At 42.9% G+C, this 22,890-nt stretch overlaps 1 protein-coding gene across 3 annotated transcripts in view; it reads left to right on the forward strand.

Moving 5' to 3' along the window:
* Positions 1-22,890, forward strand: part of ripor3 (RIPOR family member 3) — a 243,085-nt gene that overhangs the window by 116,921 nt on the left and 103,274 nt on the right. For all 3 annotated transcript variants that reach the window (XM_072556548.1, XM_072556547.1, XM_072556546.1), the window contains exons 7-9: positions 784-933; positions 3,518-3,581; positions 13,608-13,651. In XM_072556548.1, the coding sequence (XP_072412649.1) occupies positions 784-933; positions 3,518-3,581; positions 13,608-13,651 (258 nt within the window). The remainder of the gene's footprint in view (positions 1-783; positions 934-3,517; positions 3,582-13,607; positions 13,652-22,890) is intronic.

Raw genomic sequence — 22,890 nt, forward strand, 5'->3', positions numbered from 1 at the left:
TTAACTAGAAACTTAACTGGACCAGCCATAATAATGCAGCGATTACAAGACCAAGTCTGAGGGTGAGAATTCTGTTGTGCATAATTCACCTCCTGAAGCCCCAAAGCCTCAAATGGCAGAATTCAGTATTGTGATGAAATAATTCCCCCTTTCTTGGATGACTGCAGAAATATAACACTCAGTAATGTTGAGACCATCCTGGACATTGGTGACCACTTAAGCATTCAGTTCCTCCACTGTAGCAGCAGTGTATACAATCAGGAAGATACACTCCAGCAACTCACCAAAGTAACACCTTCCAAAAGTAACACCATCCTCTACCTTCTAGAAGCAAAAGGGTAGCAAACAAATGAGAATGCCCCTGCCTCCACAAGTTCCCATTCAAGTGACAGACCAACCTGACTTGAAACTGCATTGCCACTCTTTCACTGCCATGATCAACATCCCAGAACTCCTGCCCTAACTGCATTGTGATTGTAACCTCATTACATGGAATACAGCAGTTCATGAAGGTGACTCACTACCACCTTCTCATGGGCAACTAAGGACAGATAATAAATCCTGGATTTCTCAGTAATGTTCAAATCCTGTGAATCAAGAAATAAAATGATGGACTAAATGGTTTGGTTCTGTGCTGGATGTTTTTATTTTCCCTACTTTCCCATTTTGTAAAATGGAAAATTATTTAAGGTTTTAAGGAAGACTTTATGGAGTTTCAATGGTATGAATTGCCATTCATATTTGTTATGCTTTTATATTATTTTATAATCAATTATCTCCCAGATAGAAGAGCTATATGAATCCTACTTCATTCAATGGCGGCTACGGAATGGTGCAAGCAACATGAAGCAAGCTTACACTGTGACTCCTTCTACCAAAGGATCGAGGGAAACATTGCTCAAGATTAACAGAAACTACAAGGAATGTACAGAGGTATTCCATCTTTGTTCCTTATACAGAGGAACCTCGTTTATCCAGCATTCAATTGTCCGAGTTTCGGATAATTTGGACAAGATCGCAAGGTCCCGATGCCTGGCTAAACTGTGTTAACCGGCATTCGATTATCCGAACATTTGATTATCTGAATATTCAATTATCCAAATTAAAATGCTCCCTGCCCATGTCGTTTGGATAATCGAGGTTCCTCTGTATACTTATTTTGGATTTCTTTTGACAGTTCTGAAATTGGTAAAATAGGCCCTGATTTTTCTACTTATTTGGCAGGTTATAACTAGATTAAAGTTTGGGCATATAAAGTAAACATTTTTTTTCCAGTCTAACATCTTTCTTTATATAATTATGGGAAATCTTAAAATCAACTTTATATGCATCAAAGCTTAAAATAGCTCAATTGTATGTTCATTGTGTTAAGTACTAATATCAAAATTCTGATGATGAGGATATTGACATCCTGAGACATTTCCATGATTTAACCTTAAAATTGCTCATAAAGTAATTGGTTATCACAAATACAAAAGCTTTTTGAGCCATTGGTAGAAATGTAACAAATTTTCCTTACGTTTTGAATTTTAAAAATGTTACTTTCTGATGGCAATGTCAATATTCATTGATGCAATTTCACAACAATGGATGAGCATTTTAACTGGTTTAAGTAAGAACTATGTATATAGGACCAAGTAAGAAAACAATAGAAAGGATTTTAACCAGTCCAATGAAGGACTGGAAACAAGTTTGGCCCAGATCTTCTAGTCAATGACTATGTTGGGCACACTGACACTATCCATGAAGTTTACTCCAACCCATAATACCACCCATTTTCATCCACGACTTCTGATCCTAGCTGAAGTAGGGATGGATAAGCAGAGACATGCAAAGAGAAGACAGGTGAGCACAAGAAAAGTTGACTGAGCTCTCACTCTATTTCTGTGAGAGCTGCTGCTGTATTTAGTTTATGACTGAGTGGACAAATGTGTGTGTAGATGGATGAGTGAGTGTGCAGAGGGTGAGCGAATGAAAGGCTATATAGCTGGGTGAGTGTGTGCGGGTATGTGCATGGTTGGGTGAATGAGTGAATGGGTGAGTAAATGAAAAGTCAGGTCAGGAGGGTGGCAGCACAAGAGAGATAATTCATATTTCCCAAGTTTCTGTTAATAAAAGTTTGAACTTAAAAAGCTGAATCACATCTGGTTTAAAAGGAAATAAAGGGTGAAACACACCCTTTCAGGAATGTTCATTGGATTGCATTAGAAGGTTGATAATGGGAAAAACAGTCAGATTGGGTCAGGTCTAGGGTGTAGTTGGGTCTTGTCAGGGGTGGGTTTTTGAGTTGTGGTTTGTCTACTCAGATCAGTGTTGCTGTCTAGTCCAGATGGATTTCTTTTAACCTTCTTTCCTAATCAACCCGTTTAGAGATGTTATTACACACCTCTGGAGCAGATGGAACTTGAACCCAGGCCTCTCTGGTCTAGGGGCAGGGACAGGGACACTACTCACTGCACCACAAGAGGGCCCTGAAGGGTTTTTTTTTGGTGGGAAGGTTATTTGGGTCAGCTGCAGGTTGTCAGATCAGGTCAGTGATTAGTTGGGGACAGTAGTTGGGCTGAGGGGTTAGTCAGGTGGGGGATAGATGAATCTGGTCAGAAATCTTTCTTTACAAGGATAATCCCACAGTGGAATAAACTGCAAAAGGAATTAGTCACATCCTCATCACTTGAAAGTTTTCAGACCCATTTTTAAATTAGCTCCATTTAATAGTTTTTCATTATTAAGATTACCATCTCAGCAGATAATGCCTGTTTTAACTCGTGCTAACTGTATAAACATTGGCTGAGTATAGATATTAGTTTGGGATGCCAAAATAACTGAAGTTGAAACAGAAGGGGAATCATAAGCCCTGCACCATCTAACAGGCCTTATTGATTTTTGTTGAGCTCATTGAACTGAATGGGAAACATATAAAATGAACTCAGAAATGTCCGGCTGCTAACCACATTGCGCTTATTTCTTTAGGCCTGTGCACTATAACAGCCAATTAAGTTCAGTTCCAACAATTAGATTTTAATTTTTACTGTAATAACATTTTTCTTTCTTACAGAAATCTGCTACACAGTAACTCACCTGACCTGGAAAGCTTTCATTTTAAAATACAGAAAATGGTTCAAGAGCGACTACATTTATTTGTACACGTGTGGGCCCCTGCATTTAGTATGCATTTCTGCAAAACTAATGACACTAGTTTTGCTGAAAAATGGTTTTTGGCATCTATTCTGTAGAGGAATGCTATACTTTAATAGCTAAGCCTCAAGTATTGTCTATGAAAGAATAGATTTAATGAATGATCTTGTTACTGAAGCATATTTCGCAGAAAACACTGCACAGAACACCTCTATGCATCACAAAAAAGTGGAAAATAACTGGCTGACCTATATAAATCCCAATCTTTAAATTGTGGTAAATTCTGATGTTGCAAATTCAAAACAGTAAGTTTTAATAGTACATACTTAGAACTATTCTTTCATCAATATCGTCAAATCATTGTATTTTTTTCTTTCAACAGGATATGTGCACAATTGAGAGAACATTAGAAGTGCTACTTGGGGAATTTCACATTAGAATGAAAGGTACCTATATTTGATTTGAAGAAAATATAATTGGAATACATTTTAATTCTAACCTTTTTAAAGAAAACAATGGAATAGAATATGAGCTCATTTGAATTTTCATACCCTGTGGGTGACTTTATGTTGCAATGGTCGTTGTTTTTATGTCATTGAGATGAATAGATGGGACTTCCTTCTCATGATCTATTCTGTCTATACCTCACATAATTTTGTACATCTCTATCAGAGCCCCCCTCAGTTTCCTCTGCTTCAGTGCAAACAAACCCAGCTTAACCAGTCTCTTCTTTTTATCCCAGGCAACATTCTTGTGAATCAAATAAAAGCAAATTACTGCAGATGCTGGAATCTGAAACCAAAAGGGAAAATGTTGGAAATTCTCAGCAGGTCTGGCAGCATCTGTAAGGAGAGAAAAGAGCTGACATTTCGAGTCTAACTGACCCTTTGCCAAAGCTGACAAAGGATCAGTTAGACTCGAAACATCAGCTCTTTTCTCTCCTTACAGATGTTTCCAGACCTGCTGAGATTTTCCAGAATTTTCTCTGTTCTTGTGAATCATATCTGTACACTCTCCAATGTGGTTTACAAGGACTTGGAACCATAGAGTCATAGAGATATACAGCACATAAACAGATTCTTCAGCCCAACTCATCCATGCCAACCAGATATCCTAAATTAATCTAGTCCCATTTGTCAGCATTTGGCCCAGATCCATCTAAACCCTTCCTATTCATATACCCATCCAGAAGCCTTTTAAATATTGTCATTTTACCAGCCTCCAATCTCTTCCCTAGCTTTCCAAGGAGTTCTAGGATATACCTGATCAGGTCCCAGGGATTTATCCACCTTTTATATGTTTTAAGCCATCCAGCACTACTTGCTGTCTATTATGGAGATTTTTCAAGATGTCACTATTGATTTCCCCATGTTCTATATCTTCCATATCTTTCGCCACAGTAAACACTGATGCAAAACACTCAATTGGTATCTCACCATCTCCTGCAGTTCCACACATAGATGGCCTTGCTGATCTTTAAGGGGCCCTATTCTCTCTCGTTCCACTTTTGTCCTTAATGTATTTGTAGAATCCCTTTGGATTCTCCTTAACCCTATTTGACAGAGCTATCTCATGCCCCTGTCTACCCTCCTGATTTCCCTCTTAAGTATAACTCCTACTGCTTTACTTGGTAAGGTATTTGACAAGGTCCCACATGGAAAGCCTTCTGATAGCACAGTGACCAGAACTGCACACTACTTTCCAGCTGTGGCCTCACCTATGTTTTGTAAAGTTATAAAATGTCTTCCTTGTTCCAATATTCTATGATAGAACATATAGAACATAGAACAATACAGCACAGAACAGGCCCTTCGGCCCACGATGTTGTGCCGAACTTCTATCCTAGATTAAGCACCCATCCATGTACCTATCCAAATGCCGCTTAAAGGTCGCCAATGAATCTGACTCTACCACTCCCACGGGCAGCGCATTCCATGCCCCCACCACTCTCTGGGTGAAGAACCCACCCCTGACATCTCCCCTATACCTTCCACCCTTCACCTTAAATTTATGTCCCCTTGTAACACTCTGTTGTACCCGGGGAAAAAGTTTCTGACTGTCTACTCTATCTATTCCTCTGATCATCTTATAAACCTCGATCAAGTCACCCCTCATCCTTCGCCGTTCCAACGAGAAAAGGCCGAGAACTCTCAACCTATCCTCGTATGACCTACTCTCCATTCCAGGCAACATCCTGGTAAATCTTCTCTGCACCCTCTCCAAAGCTTCCACATCTTTCCTAAAGTGAGGCGACCAGAACTGCACACAGTACTCCAAATGTGGCCTAACCAAAGTCCTGTACAGCTGCAACATCACCTCACGACTCTTGAATTCAATCCCTCTGCTAATGAACGATAATACTCCATAGGCCTTCTTACAAACTCTATCCACCTGAGTGGCAACCTTCAAAGATCTATGTACATAGACCCCAAGATCCCTCTGTTCCTCCACCTGACCAAGAACCCTACCATTAACCCTGTATTCCGCATTCTTATTTGTTCTTCCAAAATGGACAACTTCACACTTGGCAGGGTTGAACTCCATCTGCCACTCCTCAGCCCAGCTCTGCATCATATCTAAGTCCCTCTGCAGCCGACAACAGCCCTCCTCACTGTCCACAACTCCACCTATCTTTGTATCATCTGCAAATTTACTGACCCACCCTTCGACTCCCTCATCTAAGTCATTAATAAAAATTACAAACAGCAGAGGGCCCAGAACTGATCCCTGCGGAACTCCACTTGTAACTGGACTCCATGCTGAATATTTACCATCTACCACCACTCTCTGACTTCGACCGGTTAGCCAGTTTTCTATCCAATTGGCCAAATTTCCCTCTATCCCATGCCTCCTGACTTTCCGCATAAGCCTACCATGGGGAACCTTATCAAATGCCTTACTAAAATCCATGTACACTACATCCACTGCTCTACCCTCATCCACATGCTTGGTCACCTCCTCGAAGAATTCAATAAGACTTGTAAGGCAAGACCTACCCTTCACAAATCCGTGCTGGCTGTCCCTAATCAAGCAGTGCCGTTCCAGATACTCGTAAATCCTATCCCTCAGTACCCTTTCCATTACTTTGCCTACCACAGAAGTAAGACTAACTGGCCTGTAATTCCCGGGGTTATCCCTATTCCCTTTTTTGAACAGGGGCACAACATTCGCTACTCTCCAGTCCCCTGGTACCACCCCCGTTGCCAGTGAAGACGAGAAGATCATTGCCAACGGTACTGCAATTTCCTCTCTTGCTTCCCACATAATCCTAGGATATATCCCGTCAGGCCCGGGGGACTTGTCTATCCTCAAGTTGTTCAAAATGTCCAACACATCTTCCTTCCTAACAGATATCTCTTCTAGCTTATCAGTCCGTTTCACACTCTCCTCTTCAACAATACAGTCCCTCTCGTTCGTAAATACTGAAGAGAAGTACTTGTTCAAGACCTCTCCTATCTCTTCCGACTCAATACACAGTCTCCCACCACTGTCCTTGATCGGACCTACCCTCGTTCTCGTCATTCTCAGGTTTCTCACATACGCATAGAATGCCTTGGGGTTATCCTTGATCCTATCCGCCAGGGATTTTTCATGCCCTCTCTTAGCTCTCCTAATCCCTTTCTTCAGGTCCCTTCTGGCTATCCTGTATCCCTCCACTGCTCTGTCTGAACCTTGTTTCCTCAACCTTATGTAAGCCTCCTTCTTCCTCTTTACTAGACATTCAACCTCCCTCGTCAACCAAGGCTCCCTCACACGACCATTTCTTTCCTGCCTGATCGGTACATACATATCAAGGACACGTCGTATCTGCTCCTTGAAGAAGTCCCACATTTCCACCACATCCTTCCCTGACAGCCTATGCTCCCAACGTATGCTCCTCAAATCCTGTCTTACAGCATCGTAATTTCCCTTCCCCCAATTGTAAAAACTTCCTTGTTGTGTGCACCTATCCCTCTCCATAACCAAGGTGAAAGTGACAGAATTGTGGTCGCCATCACCAAAATGTTCACCCACTAACAAGCCCACCACTTGTCCCGGTTCGTTACCGAGTACCAAATCCAATATGGCCTCCCCTCTGGTTGGACAATCTACATACTGCGTTAGAAAAGCTTCCTGGACACACTGCACAAACACCGCCCCATCCAATCTACTTGATCTAAAGAGCTTCCAATCAATATTTGGGAAGTTGAAGTCGCCCATGACTACGACCCTGTGGCTTCTGCACCTTTCCAAAATCTGTTTCCCAATCTGTTTCTCCACATCTTTGCTGCTATTGGGGGGCCTATAATAAACACCCAACAAGGTGACTGCACCTTTCCTATTTCTGACTTCAGCCCATACTACCTCCAGAGGCAGATCTCCCTCAAACTTCCTTTCTGCAGCCGTTATACCATTTCTAATTAGCAATGCCACCCCCCCTCCTTTTTTACCACCCTCCCTAATCTTACTGAAACATCTGTAACCAGGAACCTCCAACAGCCATTCCTGTCCCTCATCTATCCATGTTTCCGTGATGGCTACAACATCGTAGTCCCAGGTACCGATCCACGCCTTAAGTTCACCCACCTTATTTCTGATACTCCTTGCATTGAAGTATACGCACTTGAGCCCATCTCTGTGTCCGTAAGTAGTCCCTGTCAGTGCTACCTTCTCCACAGCCTCCACATGATGTGGCTAACGAAGGCAAGCATCCCTTATGCCTCCTTCACCACCCTCTTTACCTGAACTGACACCTTCAGGGATCTATGGACTTATAAACCAAGGTCTCTTTGTGCTTCAGTAGTCCATAGGACCCTTTCATTTATTGTGTATATCCTTCCCTTATTAGACCTCCCAAAATCCATCACCGCACACTTATTAGGATTACGTTCCATCTGCTATTGCTCTGCCCAATTTACTGACTGAGCAATATCAGACTGTAGCCTGAGACCTCACCACCCAAGTACGAGCAACGTCATCTTAACATCTTCTAGAGCCTCACAGAGGAGAAGTATTCATTTTAGACCTCACCCACCTCCACTGGCTCCACGCACAAGTTGTCCCTTTGCTCCTCTAATATGTCCCACCCTTGCCCTTGTAATCTTTTTTCTCTTAATATACTCATACAAAACCTTTTGGGTTTTTCTTGATCCCTTTTTGGGACAGCATGGTGGCTCAGTGGTTAGCACTGCTGCCTCACAGTGCCAGGGATTTGGGTTTAATTCTAGCCTCAGGTGACTGCCTGTGTGGAGTTTGCATGTTCTGCCCGTGTCCATGGTTTTCTCCTGCAAAGATAGGCAGGCTAGGTGGATTGGCCATGCTAAATTGCCCATAGTGTCCAAGGATGTGCAGGCTCGGTGGATGAGCCATGGAAAATGCCGGGTCACAGGGATAGGGTAGAAGAGTGAGTCTGAATGGGATTTTCTTTGATGGGTCAGTGTGAACACAATGGTCCAGTTGGCCTGCAACCACACTATAGGGATTCTATGGTCTGCCAAAGATATTTTGTGGCTTGTCCTTACTCTCCTAATTTCCTTTTAAAGCAATTTCCTGCACTCTTTAAACTTTTGAAGGCCTCCCCTGTTTTTAATACACTGTACCTGACATACGCTTTCTTCTTTTTATTTTTATTTACAAAACCCTTAATGCAAGGTTTGTGAAGGTTTGTAGCTCAGGTTGAGGTTTAGGGTGTAGGTTTCCTTGCTGAGCTGTAGGTTTGATATCCAGACGTTTCATTACCTGGCTGGTAACATCATCAGTGACAACCTCCAAGTGAAACAAAGCTGTTGGCTCCTGCTTTCTATTTTTATCTTTGAAACATATAAATAGAAAGCAGGAGACAACAGCTTCGCTTCACTTGGAGGTCGCCGCTGATATTGTCACCTAGCCAGGTAGTGAAACATCTGCATATCAAACCTACAGCTCAGCGAGCAAACCTACACCCTAAAACCCTTAATATCCTTTGACATCCAGGGTTCCCTCCATCTGCTGCCTTTGCTCTTCATTCTTAAAGGAACATGCTGGCCTTGAATTCTCACTATATTACTTTTAAAAGACTCACACTTTCCAAATGTAGACTACCTGCAAGTAGCTGTTCCCACTCTATGTCTAATGATATCGAAGTTGGCCTTACTGCAATTTAGACACAAATTCTGCACTACCCTTATATCTTTCCATAATGACTTTGAAAATTACTGAGTTATGGGCACTCTGCCCAAAATGTCTGAAACTTCAACCTCTTCATTCCCTGGGATTAGGGCATACACTGCCCCATCTCTAGTAGGACTATCTGCATACTGTCACAAAAAAGCTCTCCAGGAAACGCTTTAAAAACCCCACGCCTGTTTCTCATATACCTTTCCTTGATTTGCTTACACATCGTCTGCCCTATCTCCCTCGAAATGTTGATAGGCCAGCAAGGTAATCATCCCTTATTTATTTCTGAACTCGATCCAGATGGCCTCATTTGAAGACCCTTCTGGGATGCCCTCTCTTATTACTGCAATGATAATTTTTTTATCAGTAATTTAATACACCACCTCTCTTTCCCCCCAGCTCTTGCATCTGAATTTTCTATATCCTGGAATATTTGAGCTGCCAGACCTGCCCTTCCTTCACCCATGTTTCAGTGATTGCAATACTGTCATATTCCTGATGCTGTCAATGCTCTAAAATCACCCACCTTATCACTCAAGCTCCTTGCTTTAGAAGAGATCCGGTTTAGCTTTCCAGACCTCATATATGCCTTATCCTCCACATGTTTTCTCTACCGACTGGGCTGTCCTGGTATTCCTTCTATGTCTGATTGGGCTTACCTCCAACTTTATATCTGTTATGTATCTATTCCCCTTGCCCAGTTTAAAACCTCCCCAACAGAACGAGCAAATTATACTAGCAAACCTGGCACGTGAGAAACTTTGCAGCCGAACAAATCTTCACCTGCTTCCAGATCAATGAGTTCGACACGCGGCTAGATATCGAGCATTTCTTGCGCTGCCTTCGCCTCCGCGCCTACTTTTTGAATAAGGACTCTCGCCCACTCTCTGACGACCCCTTCTCCCGCCTCCAACACACACCATCCACCTGGACATCCCGTGCTGGCCTCTTACCCGCCCTCGATCTCTTCATATCCAACTGCCACCGCGACATTGACCGCCTCAACCTGTCCACCCCTCTCACCCACTCCAACATCTCACCCTCACAACACGCTCCACTCCCTCCACTCCAATCCCAACCTCACCATCAAACCGGCAGACAAGGGAGGCGCAGTGGTAGTTTGGCGCACCGATCTTTACACTGCTGAAGCTAGACGCCAATTCGCAGATACCTCCTCCTACTGCCCCCTTGACCATGACCCCACCTCACACCACCAAACCATCATCTCCCAGACCATCCATAACCTCATCTCCTCAGGAGATCTCCCATCCACTGCCTCCAACCTCATAGTCCCACAACCCCGCACCACCCGTTTCTACCTCCTACCCAAAATCCACAAACCCGACTGCCCCAGCTGACCCATTGTCTCAGCCTGCTCCTGCCCCACTGAACTCATCTCTTCAAACCTTGACACTGTCCTGACCCCCTTAGTCCAAGAACCCCCCACCTACGTTTGGGACACCACCCACGCCCTCCATCTCCTCCATGATTTTCGCTTCCCCAGACCCCAACGCCTTATCTTCATGATGGACATCCAGTCCCTATACACTTCCATCCCCCATCACGAAGGCCTCCAAGCCCTCCACTTATTCCTCTCCCGCCGACCCAACCAGTACCTTCCACTGACATCCTCCTTCGACTGACTGAACTGGTCCTCACTCTTAACAACTTCTCCTTCCAATCCTCCCACTTCCTCCAAACCAAAGGATTAGCCATGGGCACCCGCATGGGCCCCAGCTATGCCTGCCTCTTCGTCAGATATGTGGAACAGTCCATCTTCCGCAGCTACACTGGCACCACCCCCACCTTTTCCTCCGCTACATCGATGATTGTATTGGCGCTACCTCGTGCTCCCATGAGGAGGTTGAACAGTTCATTCACTTTACTAACATCTTCCACCCCAACCTCAAATTTACCTGGACCGTCTCAGATCCTCCCTCCCCTTCCTCGACCTCTCCATTTCCATCTCGGGCAACTGACTCAACACAGACATTTGCTACAAACCGACCGACTCCCACAGCTACCTAGATTACACCTCCTCCCACCCTGCCCCCTGTAAAAACACCATCCCATATTCCCAATTCCTCTGCCTCCGCCGCATCTGCTCCCAGGAGGATCAATTCCACTACCGAACAACTCAAATGGCCTTCTTCAAAGACAGCAATTTCCCTTCCGACATGGTTGATGGCACTCTCCACCACATCCCGCACCTCCGCCCTTGAACCCCACCCCTCCAATCGCCACCAGGACAGAACCCCACTGGAACTCACCTTCCACCCCACCAACCTCCGGATATATCGTATCATCCTCTGTCATTTCTGCCACTTCCAGACAGACCCACCACCAGGGATATATTTTCCTCCCCACCTATATCAGCATTCAGGAGAGACCACTCCCTCTACGACTCCCTCGTCAGGTCCACACCCCCCACCAACACAACCTCCACTCCCGGCACCTTCCCCTGCAACTGCAAGAAGTGCAAAACTTGCGCCCACACCTCCCCTCTCACCTCCCTCCAAGTCCCCAATGGATCCTTCCATATCCGTCGCAAATTCACTTGAGCCTCCACACACATCATTTACTGTATCTGCTGCACCCGATGTGGTCTCCTCTACATTGGGGAGACAGGCCGCCTACTTACGGAACGTTTCAGGGAACACCTTTGGGACACCCACACCAACCAACACAACCGCCCCGTGCCTGAACACTTTAGCTCCCCCTCCCAATCCGCCAATGACATGCAGGGCCTTGGCCTCCTCCATCACCAGACCCTGACCACATGACGCCTGGAGGAAGAGCGCCTCATCTCCCGCCTCGGAACCCTCCAACCACACGAGATGAATGTAGACTTCTCCAGCTTCCTCATTTCCCCTCCGCCCACCATATCTCAGTCCCAACCCTCAGATTCAGCACCGTCCTCTTGACCTGCAATCTTCTTCCTGACCTCTCCGCCTCCACCCCCTCTCCGGCCTATCACCCTCACCCTCACCTCCTTCCATCTATCGTATTCCCAGCGCCCCTCCCTCAAATTCCCTCCCCCCTACCTTTTATCTCAGCCCGCTTGGCACACCAGTCTCATTCCTGAAGAAGGGCTTATGCCCGAAACGTTGATTCTCCTGTTCCTCGGATGCTGCCTGGCCTGCTGTGTTTTTCCAGCACCACATTTTTCAACTCTGGTACTCCAGTATCTGCAGTCCTCACTTTCTCCTACCTGACTTTCTCACCCAAGGTAACTTTCAAAAAACATGCTGGATATGTTTAGGAGATGGAATTTTCCCCAATTATATCCTCGGACACTGAGACCAAGTTTAGTACCCTAATTTGCAACAGAGACAATAACTCAGTAATAGTGCTTTGTTCTTTAATAAAATACTATTTTTGTTTGCAAAAGGTGACTAACCAATTTTATAAATTTGTTAAGAAAAGACATTTAAATGCTGATTCTAACTGTGTTATTTTTGGTTCTGAGCTAATGGTAGGTCTAACATATGAGGAACGGCTGAGGATCCTGAGATTGTATTCATTGGAGTTTAGAAGATTAAGGGGAGACTTACTAGAGACGTACAAGACAATACATGGCTTGGAAAGGGTGGATGCTAGGAAATTGTTTCCATTAGGTGAGGAGACTAGGACCCGTGGACACAGCCTTAGAATTAGAGGGGGTAAATCCAGAACAGAAATGCGGAGACATTTCTTCAGCCAGAGAGTGGTGGGCCTGTGGAATTCATTGCCGCAGAGTGCAGTGGAGGCCGGGACGCTAAATGTCTTCAAGGCAGAGACTGATAGATTCTTGTTGTCTCGGGGAATTAAGGGCTACGGGGAGAATGCGGGTAAGTGGAGTTAAAGTGCCCAGCAGCCATGATTGAACGGTGGAGTGGACTCGATGGGCCGAATGGCCTTACTTCCACTCCTATGTCTTATGGTCTAGTACTCTTGTCTCTGAATCAGAAAACCATGCATACTGCCTTTTAAGGGGAACTATCATCAGGCTTTACCCGATCTTTTGATGAGATATATAAAATCTAATTCAGCAAGTGTTAGGAAATTCTTCTGGTGCCTCAACCAATATCAGTAAACTGAAAGGATTACCCAATCATACATCTCTTTATGATTATGGGACATTGCTACAGAGATAGTCTTTAAAAGTCATTTCATTGGCTATAAAACACTTATGGATGTCCAAACATCACCAAGGGTGCTATGGACATCTTAGTCTGTCATATCGTTTCTAACAATCATCGTGAATGCTGATTTTTGTGTTGGTGAATCCAGCATAAATGTTATTGAAACTGCCTTTTACTCTAAATGCCAACTGCCTTTCCTCTGTGAATTTCTAGGTTTGATTGGTTTTGCTCGCTTATGCCCAGGGGATCATTACGAGGTGAGTTTTATTCCATCATACATTCACTGTATTTTGTTCACGTTACCCTTTCTTTCCCCAGAATTCCACTAATTTGTTTTTATTCAGATAATACATATTTTTAAAAATCCTTTTGGTTAGAGGCATTTACCATAGTTGGAATGTTAGATCTGACTTTGATAAGCTCAAGTTGCTTTTTAAAACTGTGGATTCCTACACTTTAAGTTTCAAGACAGCTTCTTTAATAAAAAGAAAGACCTCAAAGTGATTCTCACAACTGAATTCTGAGAGAAATTTAAGATTCCCATCTCTAAAATTCTCTTTGCTTTTTTCAAATTAATTTTGCAGCCTTCAAATTATGCTTCCTATCTCCATAACCTCCTCCTCCATTTCTCCAATTTTGGTGTAAATATTGCTGATTATTTCACCATTGGTGGTTGTGCCTTAGGTGGCCAATGCCTCAAGCACGAGAATTCCATCTCTAAATCTCTTTGCCTCTCTATTTCTCTTTTTCTCCTGTATGGTGCTCCTTAAAACCTACCTCTTCAATCAAATTTTTGGTCATCTACCCTAATGTTTTGCTCAGTGTCAATTTTTGTTTGATAGTGCTTCGTAAAGCACCTTCAAAATTATATAAAGATGTGAAGTAAACACAAGATGTTTTTCTGTGGCATGACTGTTCTTCTTTAAATTAGAATCATACAGCACGGAAACAGGCCCTTCGGCCTAACTCATCTATGCCGGCCAGGTTTCCTAAACTAAACTAGTCCCATTTGGCTGTGTTTGGCCTACCATTCTCTCAACCTTTCCTATCCTTGCACCTGTCCAAATGTACTTTAAGTATTGTAATTAATTCTTTATGAATTCATAAAAGTAGAGTTGATTGTTAACAGGAATATGCCACTCAGAAAGTAAGCACACAGAGGGTTTATACATAATTAATGTGGATCGCTGGATGATTATTTAATGGCATAAAAGAAACAGGATAGTCCTCACACTGGCAAAAGAGGTGCCTAGAGCTTGCTTTGTGTATATAGTAGGTAGTTTGGGTTTTCATTGTTTGAGTAAATTGCCTTTGTTTTGTAAACTGGCTTCTCAAGGTGAGTATTCATTTCAAAAGGAATTGGAAGTGTTAGGTTTTGGATAGATTGAATCTATTTAAGTGTTTTTTTAAAAACTGGCTCCAACAGATGAAGAAGATGTAACTCGATAAATTAGAGAAAAGTCCATTAAAAAAATCAGTCCATGCCCACGCACTTTTAAAAAGAGCATTCTTTATGCAGGATTTTGAAACAAGGTTGTTCAAAAGCATCAACTGACATATTTAATGCTTTAATAAACTTGTCATGGGCAGAATTTAATGCTAGCTGCGGTAGCAGGAAATGGGGGGGATAGAGGGCTGAATTGTACCATGACACCATGTCTGGTGTGGCTGGAACTAACCCAGCACAAGGAGGTGCAAGACAGTGCCTTAAAATGTGGCAGAGAGGTAATTTAACTCATTCAGTATATCATTCACGCAAATTCAAGTTTTTGCAATCAAATGGGTACATATTGAATTCAACGTGAGCAATGTGGTGATGACAAGTCATTAGGTTCCTGGCTTAATGAAGCACTTAAAGCAGTCTAATGGGTATCAGGTGTAACAAAGCCAGAGACCTAGTGCAGAATAACCCCTCTGCTGGGGTATTAGATCATTGACATGTAACTTGAGTGGCAATGGATCTCATCCGCTCAGATTTCCTGGAGCGCTGAGAGGAGGAGGTGTGTTACAGAGAGTGGTGGAACAGGATTCCGAGGCACCATCACTGAATTTGTTACAGCAAAGGGCTCAGCCTTCAACAGAACAACATGCTGAGGAATGTCAAGAGGGACAGAACCTGGGAAGATGAAGATCTGTGTAGTGTGCCAGAGTGTACCAATTTGACAAGAACAGTCTTCAAACGCCCAAGTACCAATATCAGCAAAGAGTACGGCCATTTTGGGATATAGTCACTGTGCCCTATATTTCAGGGTGACCTGTGATCCATGGGATTTGGAGGCAAACAAGAACCTATGACTCTGAAAGTTATCACAGCCTTAAACTTCCAAACAACTCGTTTCTTCCAAAAAATCACCAGGGACACATGCAATCAACATGTGCAATATTAAGCAGATAATTGGCTTGTTAAGATGAGGTTCTGCTGCCTGGACTATTCTGGCAGTGCTTTAAGGTATGTGACTCAGAGCATCTTTCTGATACCATTGTCTGCTATATTTTGTAGAACCTTGTGCAGCATAGGGAGGAGTTCTTGTAGAGTGACAAAATAGGGGAGCCAAATGCCTCATCTAATGGAGAGAGTATGATGGAGGATGCAGGAAAAGTCAGCAGTTCGAGACTTCTGCATCAGATGCAAGAGCAATGAGGTTCAAGATAAGGAACCCATGACTCCTGCATTGACAGCCAATTCCAGCAGGCATTGTCTACCTGATGAACCCTCTGCATTATGCTATATCTGCGTCCTCTACAGTTCATCATAATAATTTCCTCATCATTTTTAACCTTCTTTATCTCATGTCAAGCCGCCCTTTCCTCTCCAAGTCTTCAAGTCTTCTTTACTTCAGGCCCATCTTTGCTGGAACTTCATAGTTAAGTTCCTCCAATCAGGTTTCCATCCCTGGATTAGTGGTGCTGGAAGAGCACAGCAGTTCAGGCAGCATCCAAGGAGCTTCAAAATCGACGTTTCGGGCAAAAGCCCTTCATCTGCAGTCATTGTTTTTACCTAGGTTTCCATGCCTGCCATACTAAAGCAACACAGGTCAGAGGCTGCCCTTGACTTACTCTTTTTGAAATCCCTGACAAAAGACTATTTCCCTGATTTGGCTGAGACCCACTGGCAAACGTGTCAAGCTTCTTTGTTTTGTGTTCATACTAAATGGCAAGGTAGCATGGCAGTGCTGTGAGTCTGGTAGCTCTGGTTGAGGGGCAAAGTATAAAAGGTCAACACAAGACAATGTACAGTAGAGATGCTATGAACATCCAGGTAGCCTCAAAGTCAGTAAGCACTATGGGAACAAGTCAACAATCCAGAGATGCAGTCTGGTCCAGTTCAGTAGCAGGGTGCGTGTCCTTGAGCAGTGTTCTTGCAGCACATTGTTAAGACAGTTCCCTGAAGTGCAGCATTGAAGTACAGAAAGGTACAGTAAGTGGATTGGACATACACTGTGAAGGTACTATGGGGCTGTCACAGGTTGGATGCCAAAGTGAGTAGATGTGGAAAAAATGTGGTTGGTGCTCATGGTGCTTGCATTGAGGTTTTGGTGCCTAGTTTCCAAAAAGGAAGTTCTTTGAAACGAATAGTGAAATTGCCGGGTGTTCACTCTTACTTCAAAGTCAGGTAGGAAGCTGAATATTAATGAGGTTTGTTGTGGCATTAGTAAGGCCTTTAACAAGCTTTAAATCCCCTTAACTATCAAGAAATTAATCTTACCACTCAGCAGGTGCATAAAAATTGCAATGAGTTGCTTCTGATACCAAGGAAGTCCTCCTTGGACTTCTTGTATAATTCTGCCAAAATTCTTGCCTTAGTCCATGTTGCTCAGGCCCCTTCAAGATTCTGCCCAAACAGTCTGTTTCTCTCTTCACTGATACTGCCAGGTCTGCTACATTTCTCTAGTGTTTTCTGGTTTTATTGTGTGATGAAGTTTTGTTTTTTATTGAGTTTTGGCTTGCTGACCAATCATTTATAATATGAGGAGCCAGCTGTATTTTTACTCAGTACTAATATTGGAAGTTTTAACTAGTTGTCTCTAAGTATCCAAGTTATTTTAATCACATATGAATTTTGCTATTCGCATTATTATTTAAATATAGTCACCAGGATACAGATGTCTTTCATGGATATTTAAGAAACTATAGATGTTTGAATTCTGTTTAGAGTTCAAATGAGAAGTAGAAGTTGTTAACATATATTTATACCACTGATTATTTGTAAAATCAATTTGCTTTTTGACATGAAATGAGACCTGATGCGGAAATGACCCAACACTTTGCAAGAATGAGAAAATGATACCTAGAAAGGTACCTGATAATTTCAGGCATTAGTGCTTAATAGAAAAATTATTTGAGAGTGTGTTACCAAAGCTTACTGACATATCAGGACTAGATGAAACACTATTAAAGACACTGCAACTTAAGACTCCTCCATAAGATGATGCAAAAGTCTGGGTGAAGAAATCTTGAGTAGAGTCATAGAGATAGACAGCATGGAAACAGATTGTTTGGTCCGACTCTTCCATGCCACCCAGATATCCTACTCTAATCTAGGCCCATTTTCCAGCACTTGTCCCATGTCCCTCTAAACCCTTCCTATTCATATGCCTTTTAAATGTTGTAATTGTATCAGCCACTACCACTTCCCCTGGCAGCTCATTACATACATGCACCACCCTCTGTGTGAAAAAGTTACCCCTTAGGTCCCTTTTAAATTTTTCCCCTCTCACCCTAAACCTATGCCCTCTAGTTCTGGACTCCCCCACTCCAGGGAAAAGACCTTGTGCATTTATCCTATCCATGTCCCTCATCTTTTTATAAATGGCTACAAGGTTATCCCTTAGTCTCTGACGCTCCTGGGAAAACAGCCCCAGCCTATTCAGCCTCTCCCTATACTTCAAATCCTCCGATCCTGGCAATATTCTTGTAAATCTCTTCTGAACCCTTTCAAGTTTCACAACATCCTTCCAATAGGAGGGAGACCAGAATTGCATGCAGTATTTCAAAAGTGGCCTAACCAATGTCCTGTATAGCTGCATCATGACCTCCCAACTCCTTTACTTGGTGCTCTGACCGATAAAGGAAAGCATACCAAACGCCTTCTTCACTATCGTATTTGCAACTCCAAATAAATGGAGCTACTCAATTTTTCACAAATAGACATTTCAAAATGAAATCATTGGGACATTCTATCATTCCAGCTGTGCTTCAAGAAATGTTTGGTGTCAGTTTTGTTGTTTATTACTGAGACCTGAAGGAGAAACCAGCTGGCTGTTCTCTCCCACCAACCATTACTCTTCAAAGAACCTTTGGATCTATCAAACAATCTAAAGAAGAAAATATAATTACATATCTAGCAGTGAGATCCAAGATTTTGTGACTGTTACTAGGTCACAGTGGACACAGTACTGCAGCTAAAGGGAAATGCTCAGTCACATTGGGAACAACAAATCATGTGTTCAGCTGATGTTGGGCGTGTGTTGAGCGTGTGACCAATAGGAAAGTGACCCTTGTGAATGAAGAATGTGGAATGAAGAAGCTAGCAGAACAAGATTACAAGATAATGACTTGATAAAGCACAGAACAGAGACAAAAATAATTATTTTTTCAGTTTTGCTTCTTCCATTATTGCTCAGTTATTGACCTCAGATTGCATATGCTGTGTGCCAACAGTACTGGAGGCTTGCCAAAAGTAATCTGACACCATCGAATGTGGGTCACTTAGCAGGGGGGTGTTCAAATGTGTTGGAACAATGAGTATAGGGGACTTGATCTTCTTGAGTTAATAAATATGTGGTGGAGGAGGAATTTTGCATTCATACCAAAGCAGTTAAGCAAATACATGCTCAACCCACACATGATTTCAGATTGAATTAATTACTTTCTTGATTAAAGAAACCTAATACAACACTTGTGAAAAATGAAGTGTGTTAAAAAAAATCTCTTGTTTATTCAGTGTGCTTTTTTCCAGGGCACTTTATAGTTCAGTTCTTATTCAAGATGATATAATAGAATTTTAGTCCCTAGTTTCCTCTCTGAGGCACTCCTTATTGAAATATAATTCCACAGGTTCTAAGCACCAGGCTGCTCCTCACCCAACTGACTATTACTGAATGTCTCATCATCTGATGTATATAATCCATACAGCACAGATAGAGACTATTCGGCCCATCAAATCTGCAACCTGCCTATCCCTGTAACCCCACATTTACCACACCTAGTCTGCACATCCCTGAACTCTAAAGGGCAATTTAGCATGGCCAATCCACATAACCTGCACATCTCTGGACTGTGGGAGGAAACTGGAGCACCCAGCGGAAACCCACACAGACATGAGGAGAATGTGCAAACTTCACACAGACAGTCACCTGAGGCTGGAATTGAACCCTGGTCCCTGGCACTGTGTGGCAGCAGAGCTAACCACTGTGCCATAGGCCAGGTACATTAAGAATTATTGATCGCAAGATTTGACTCTGTAATGTCCATAACTTCCACAGTGTGTGTGCTGTTCATGGTATTTGCATGAAGTACACACATTTCAGTAGGTGGTTGCATGAGGTATCATTTTGATGAGGGTATTAATGGGGACAACATGAATAGGTTGTGATGTCAATCAGTATAAAATGCTGATATTTCACTGTGATGCCAATGATGAACTCAATTGTCAAACTAATGCCCACTGTTTAAATACGCATTAAAAACTTGTGTTCAGCAGCAGGAAGCATCTTCCCCTTCTAATACCCACCACCCCAGCTCACCCACAACTAACCCAAAACCAGTGGCAACCAGCAGTATTTAAGGAATCATGAACTTTGCTATTCAAAGTTGGTAAAATTTGCAGAGAGGAATTGCAGATGATAAAGGCCTTGCTTTTCACTTCCCAAAAGCCTGCAATATAGAAGAGAAATTGAGCAAAGTCAATGGGAGGGAGACAGGCTTTTCAAAGTGAGAGAAGGAGCGAGTGTCAGGCCCTCAGCAGGGGGCCATATACACCCAGGGTCATCAAGAAGGAATTCTCTTCCCTCCATCTCAGCAAATAACAGTGAGATTTCCACTTCATAAAAGAGGTGCCAACTGAGGTCTATCAACCTCAGAACAGTGTTAGGACAGCCTTGCAAGTTCCATGTTGTCATGTACAGGGCTTTGGTAGGGCCATTTTTGGAATATTGCATGCAGTTCTTGTCTCCTTCCAATCGGATGGATGTTGTGAAACCTGAAAGGGTTCAGAAAAGATTTACAAGGATGTTGCCAGGGTTGGAGGATTTGAGCTATAGGGGGAGGCTGAATAGACTCGGGCTGTTTTCTGTGGAGCGTTGGAGGCTGATGGGGTGGTCTTATAGAGGTTTATAAAATCATGAGGGGCATGGTTAGGATAAACCTGGAGTGTGGGAGTCCAGAACTAGAGGATGCAAGTTTAGGGTGAGAGGGGAAAAATATAAAATGCATGCTTGTTTTTGAATTGACATTTCCAGAGCTTTAACCTAGCCTCTGAATTACTTCTCCAGTGGTATTCTCATGCTGCTATTTCCCCTGGTTATACACGATGAGTTACAAATGGAGGAAGAAGGAGGGAGGAGGCAAACAATATACCCACTTTTCAACTGGCTGTCCATGATTGTCTTAATGACTTGGATCCCAGTGAACAAAACCCCAATTTTCCAAAGCCTCACATAATACCTGCAGTCTTTTTCTGGTTACAATGCTGAAATAAAATGTACTGCAAAACAACCATTCCAACCAACTTCAACCAAACACTATCCAATGTTCTATACAACAGTCAACTAATCCATGCATTCTATATGCTTTTGGCTGGCCAAGTGTTCCTATGCACTGTTAGTACAATGCAACATTGTTAGTGGAAAGTTGCTGACTTTCAGTGGAGGAGACTGCATGTGTTCTTGCAGGATGACTTCAAGTAATCCTGGCCTAAGAGACTCCAGGTTCAGACTACACAATGTCAACCTTGGCAGCAACTTGCAAGGACACAGATGGAGTGGCAATGATGGATAGACTAATATTGTCATCCTGACAGTGGACAGGCAGATATCTTGGAGCCAATATAGCTCTTTCATAGAGTGACACCTTGGCAGTCTCAGTGTGGAGAGATTTCATGGTGTGTGGTGAGGCCAGGCAAGCCCCTTGAGCGCTGTGACTCAGCCTGCAAAGCAACAAATCGGACCAATAAAGCAATAGCTGAGATTGCATTCCTTTGGTTTGAGCTTCCATTGTAACACTTAGTTAGTGTGTGACTTTGTATTTGTGCTGTACCGAAGGCTAAGGTAAATGTTTTGATAATATAACATTTCAGTACTGCTGAAAAAGAAACATTTTGTCAAAGCCTTTTGTCTTGTTTTTTTTAGAATCCCTACAGTATGAAAACAGGCCCCTTGGCCCAACAAGTCCACACTGACCCTCCAAAGAGTAACCCACCCAGACCCAGTCCCCTACCCTATGTTTACCCCTGACTAATGCATCTACCTACATATACCTGAACACTATGGGCAATTTAGCATGGCCAATTCACCTAACCTGCACATCTTTGGACTGTGGGAGGAAAAACCATTTCTTGGATTAGTATTCTAGTGAAAAAGCCTGAGTGAAAAAGAAAAGTTTCATCAAAATGTGTGTTTTTCAAAAAGCTAAAGTATTGACCATAAGGTTTTGCATCGTGGCTGGTTCAGAAAAGGTTCTCAGGATGTTGGTTGCTGCTTCCATGCTGGAAATTATGCTTTCCAAGCTTTGCATAAGCTCTTATGCAAAGATGCCAACCTCCTTCATCCACTTGATAGAGGCAGTGGCTTTCATACACACTCGCTAATGCAGCAACTACTTCAATGTGCATACCCAATAGCCTTTACCTGCATGTCACTCCATTGCAGTTTTCATCTGAGTCCTCTGCAGCAAAAGCTCATGAATGGCCTTTCTCGCTGTGGAGTTGATACCTGTCGTTTTTATATTACATGTATCTATGATCAGGATATGACCAGACCTTTAAGGGAGTTCAAAGTTGATATCAGTCAGGAATCTGTTGTACTTCGTAGTCCACCAGAAAAATTCATCAATCAATTTGAGTTCAGACCATGCCAATGTCTGTGATAGAGTTGCAATGCTTTTAGTTACTTTGTGAATAAATCTTCTGATACGTCTTGTCATTAAGAACCTAGTTTCAGTGTGCATGTTATAAGACCTATCATAATAGCAAAAAACAGAGAACATATCACCTCTGTTTCTCTTGTCACCAACCTTGGTTACAGACTACTTGTTACAGCCTCCAGCAACATCTCCTTCCTTACAGACTACTTGTGCCTGGAGACTCATCACATGCAGATCTTGCCTCGAAAGTGAATACAGTAACAATATTTGAGCTGGTGGCTGTGAGAATATGATCAAGTGACAGGGTTTCACCATAAACAATATCTCTCATTTTTACTGTCTGGCAGTACATTGATAGTAAAAATGAAAAAGGTACAAAGTATTGTGCAAGGCAAGAAGAAAAGGCTCGAAGCTA

This window comes from Chiloscyllium punctatum, chromosome 37 (genome assembly GCF_047496795.1).
Source record: "Chiloscyllium punctatum isolate Juve2018m chromosome 37, sChiPun1.3, whole genome shotgun sequence".
In the NCBI taxonomy this organism is placed as follows: Eukaryota; Metazoa; Chordata; class Chondrichthyes; order Orectolobiformes; family Hemiscylliidae; genus Chiloscyllium; species Chiloscyllium punctatum.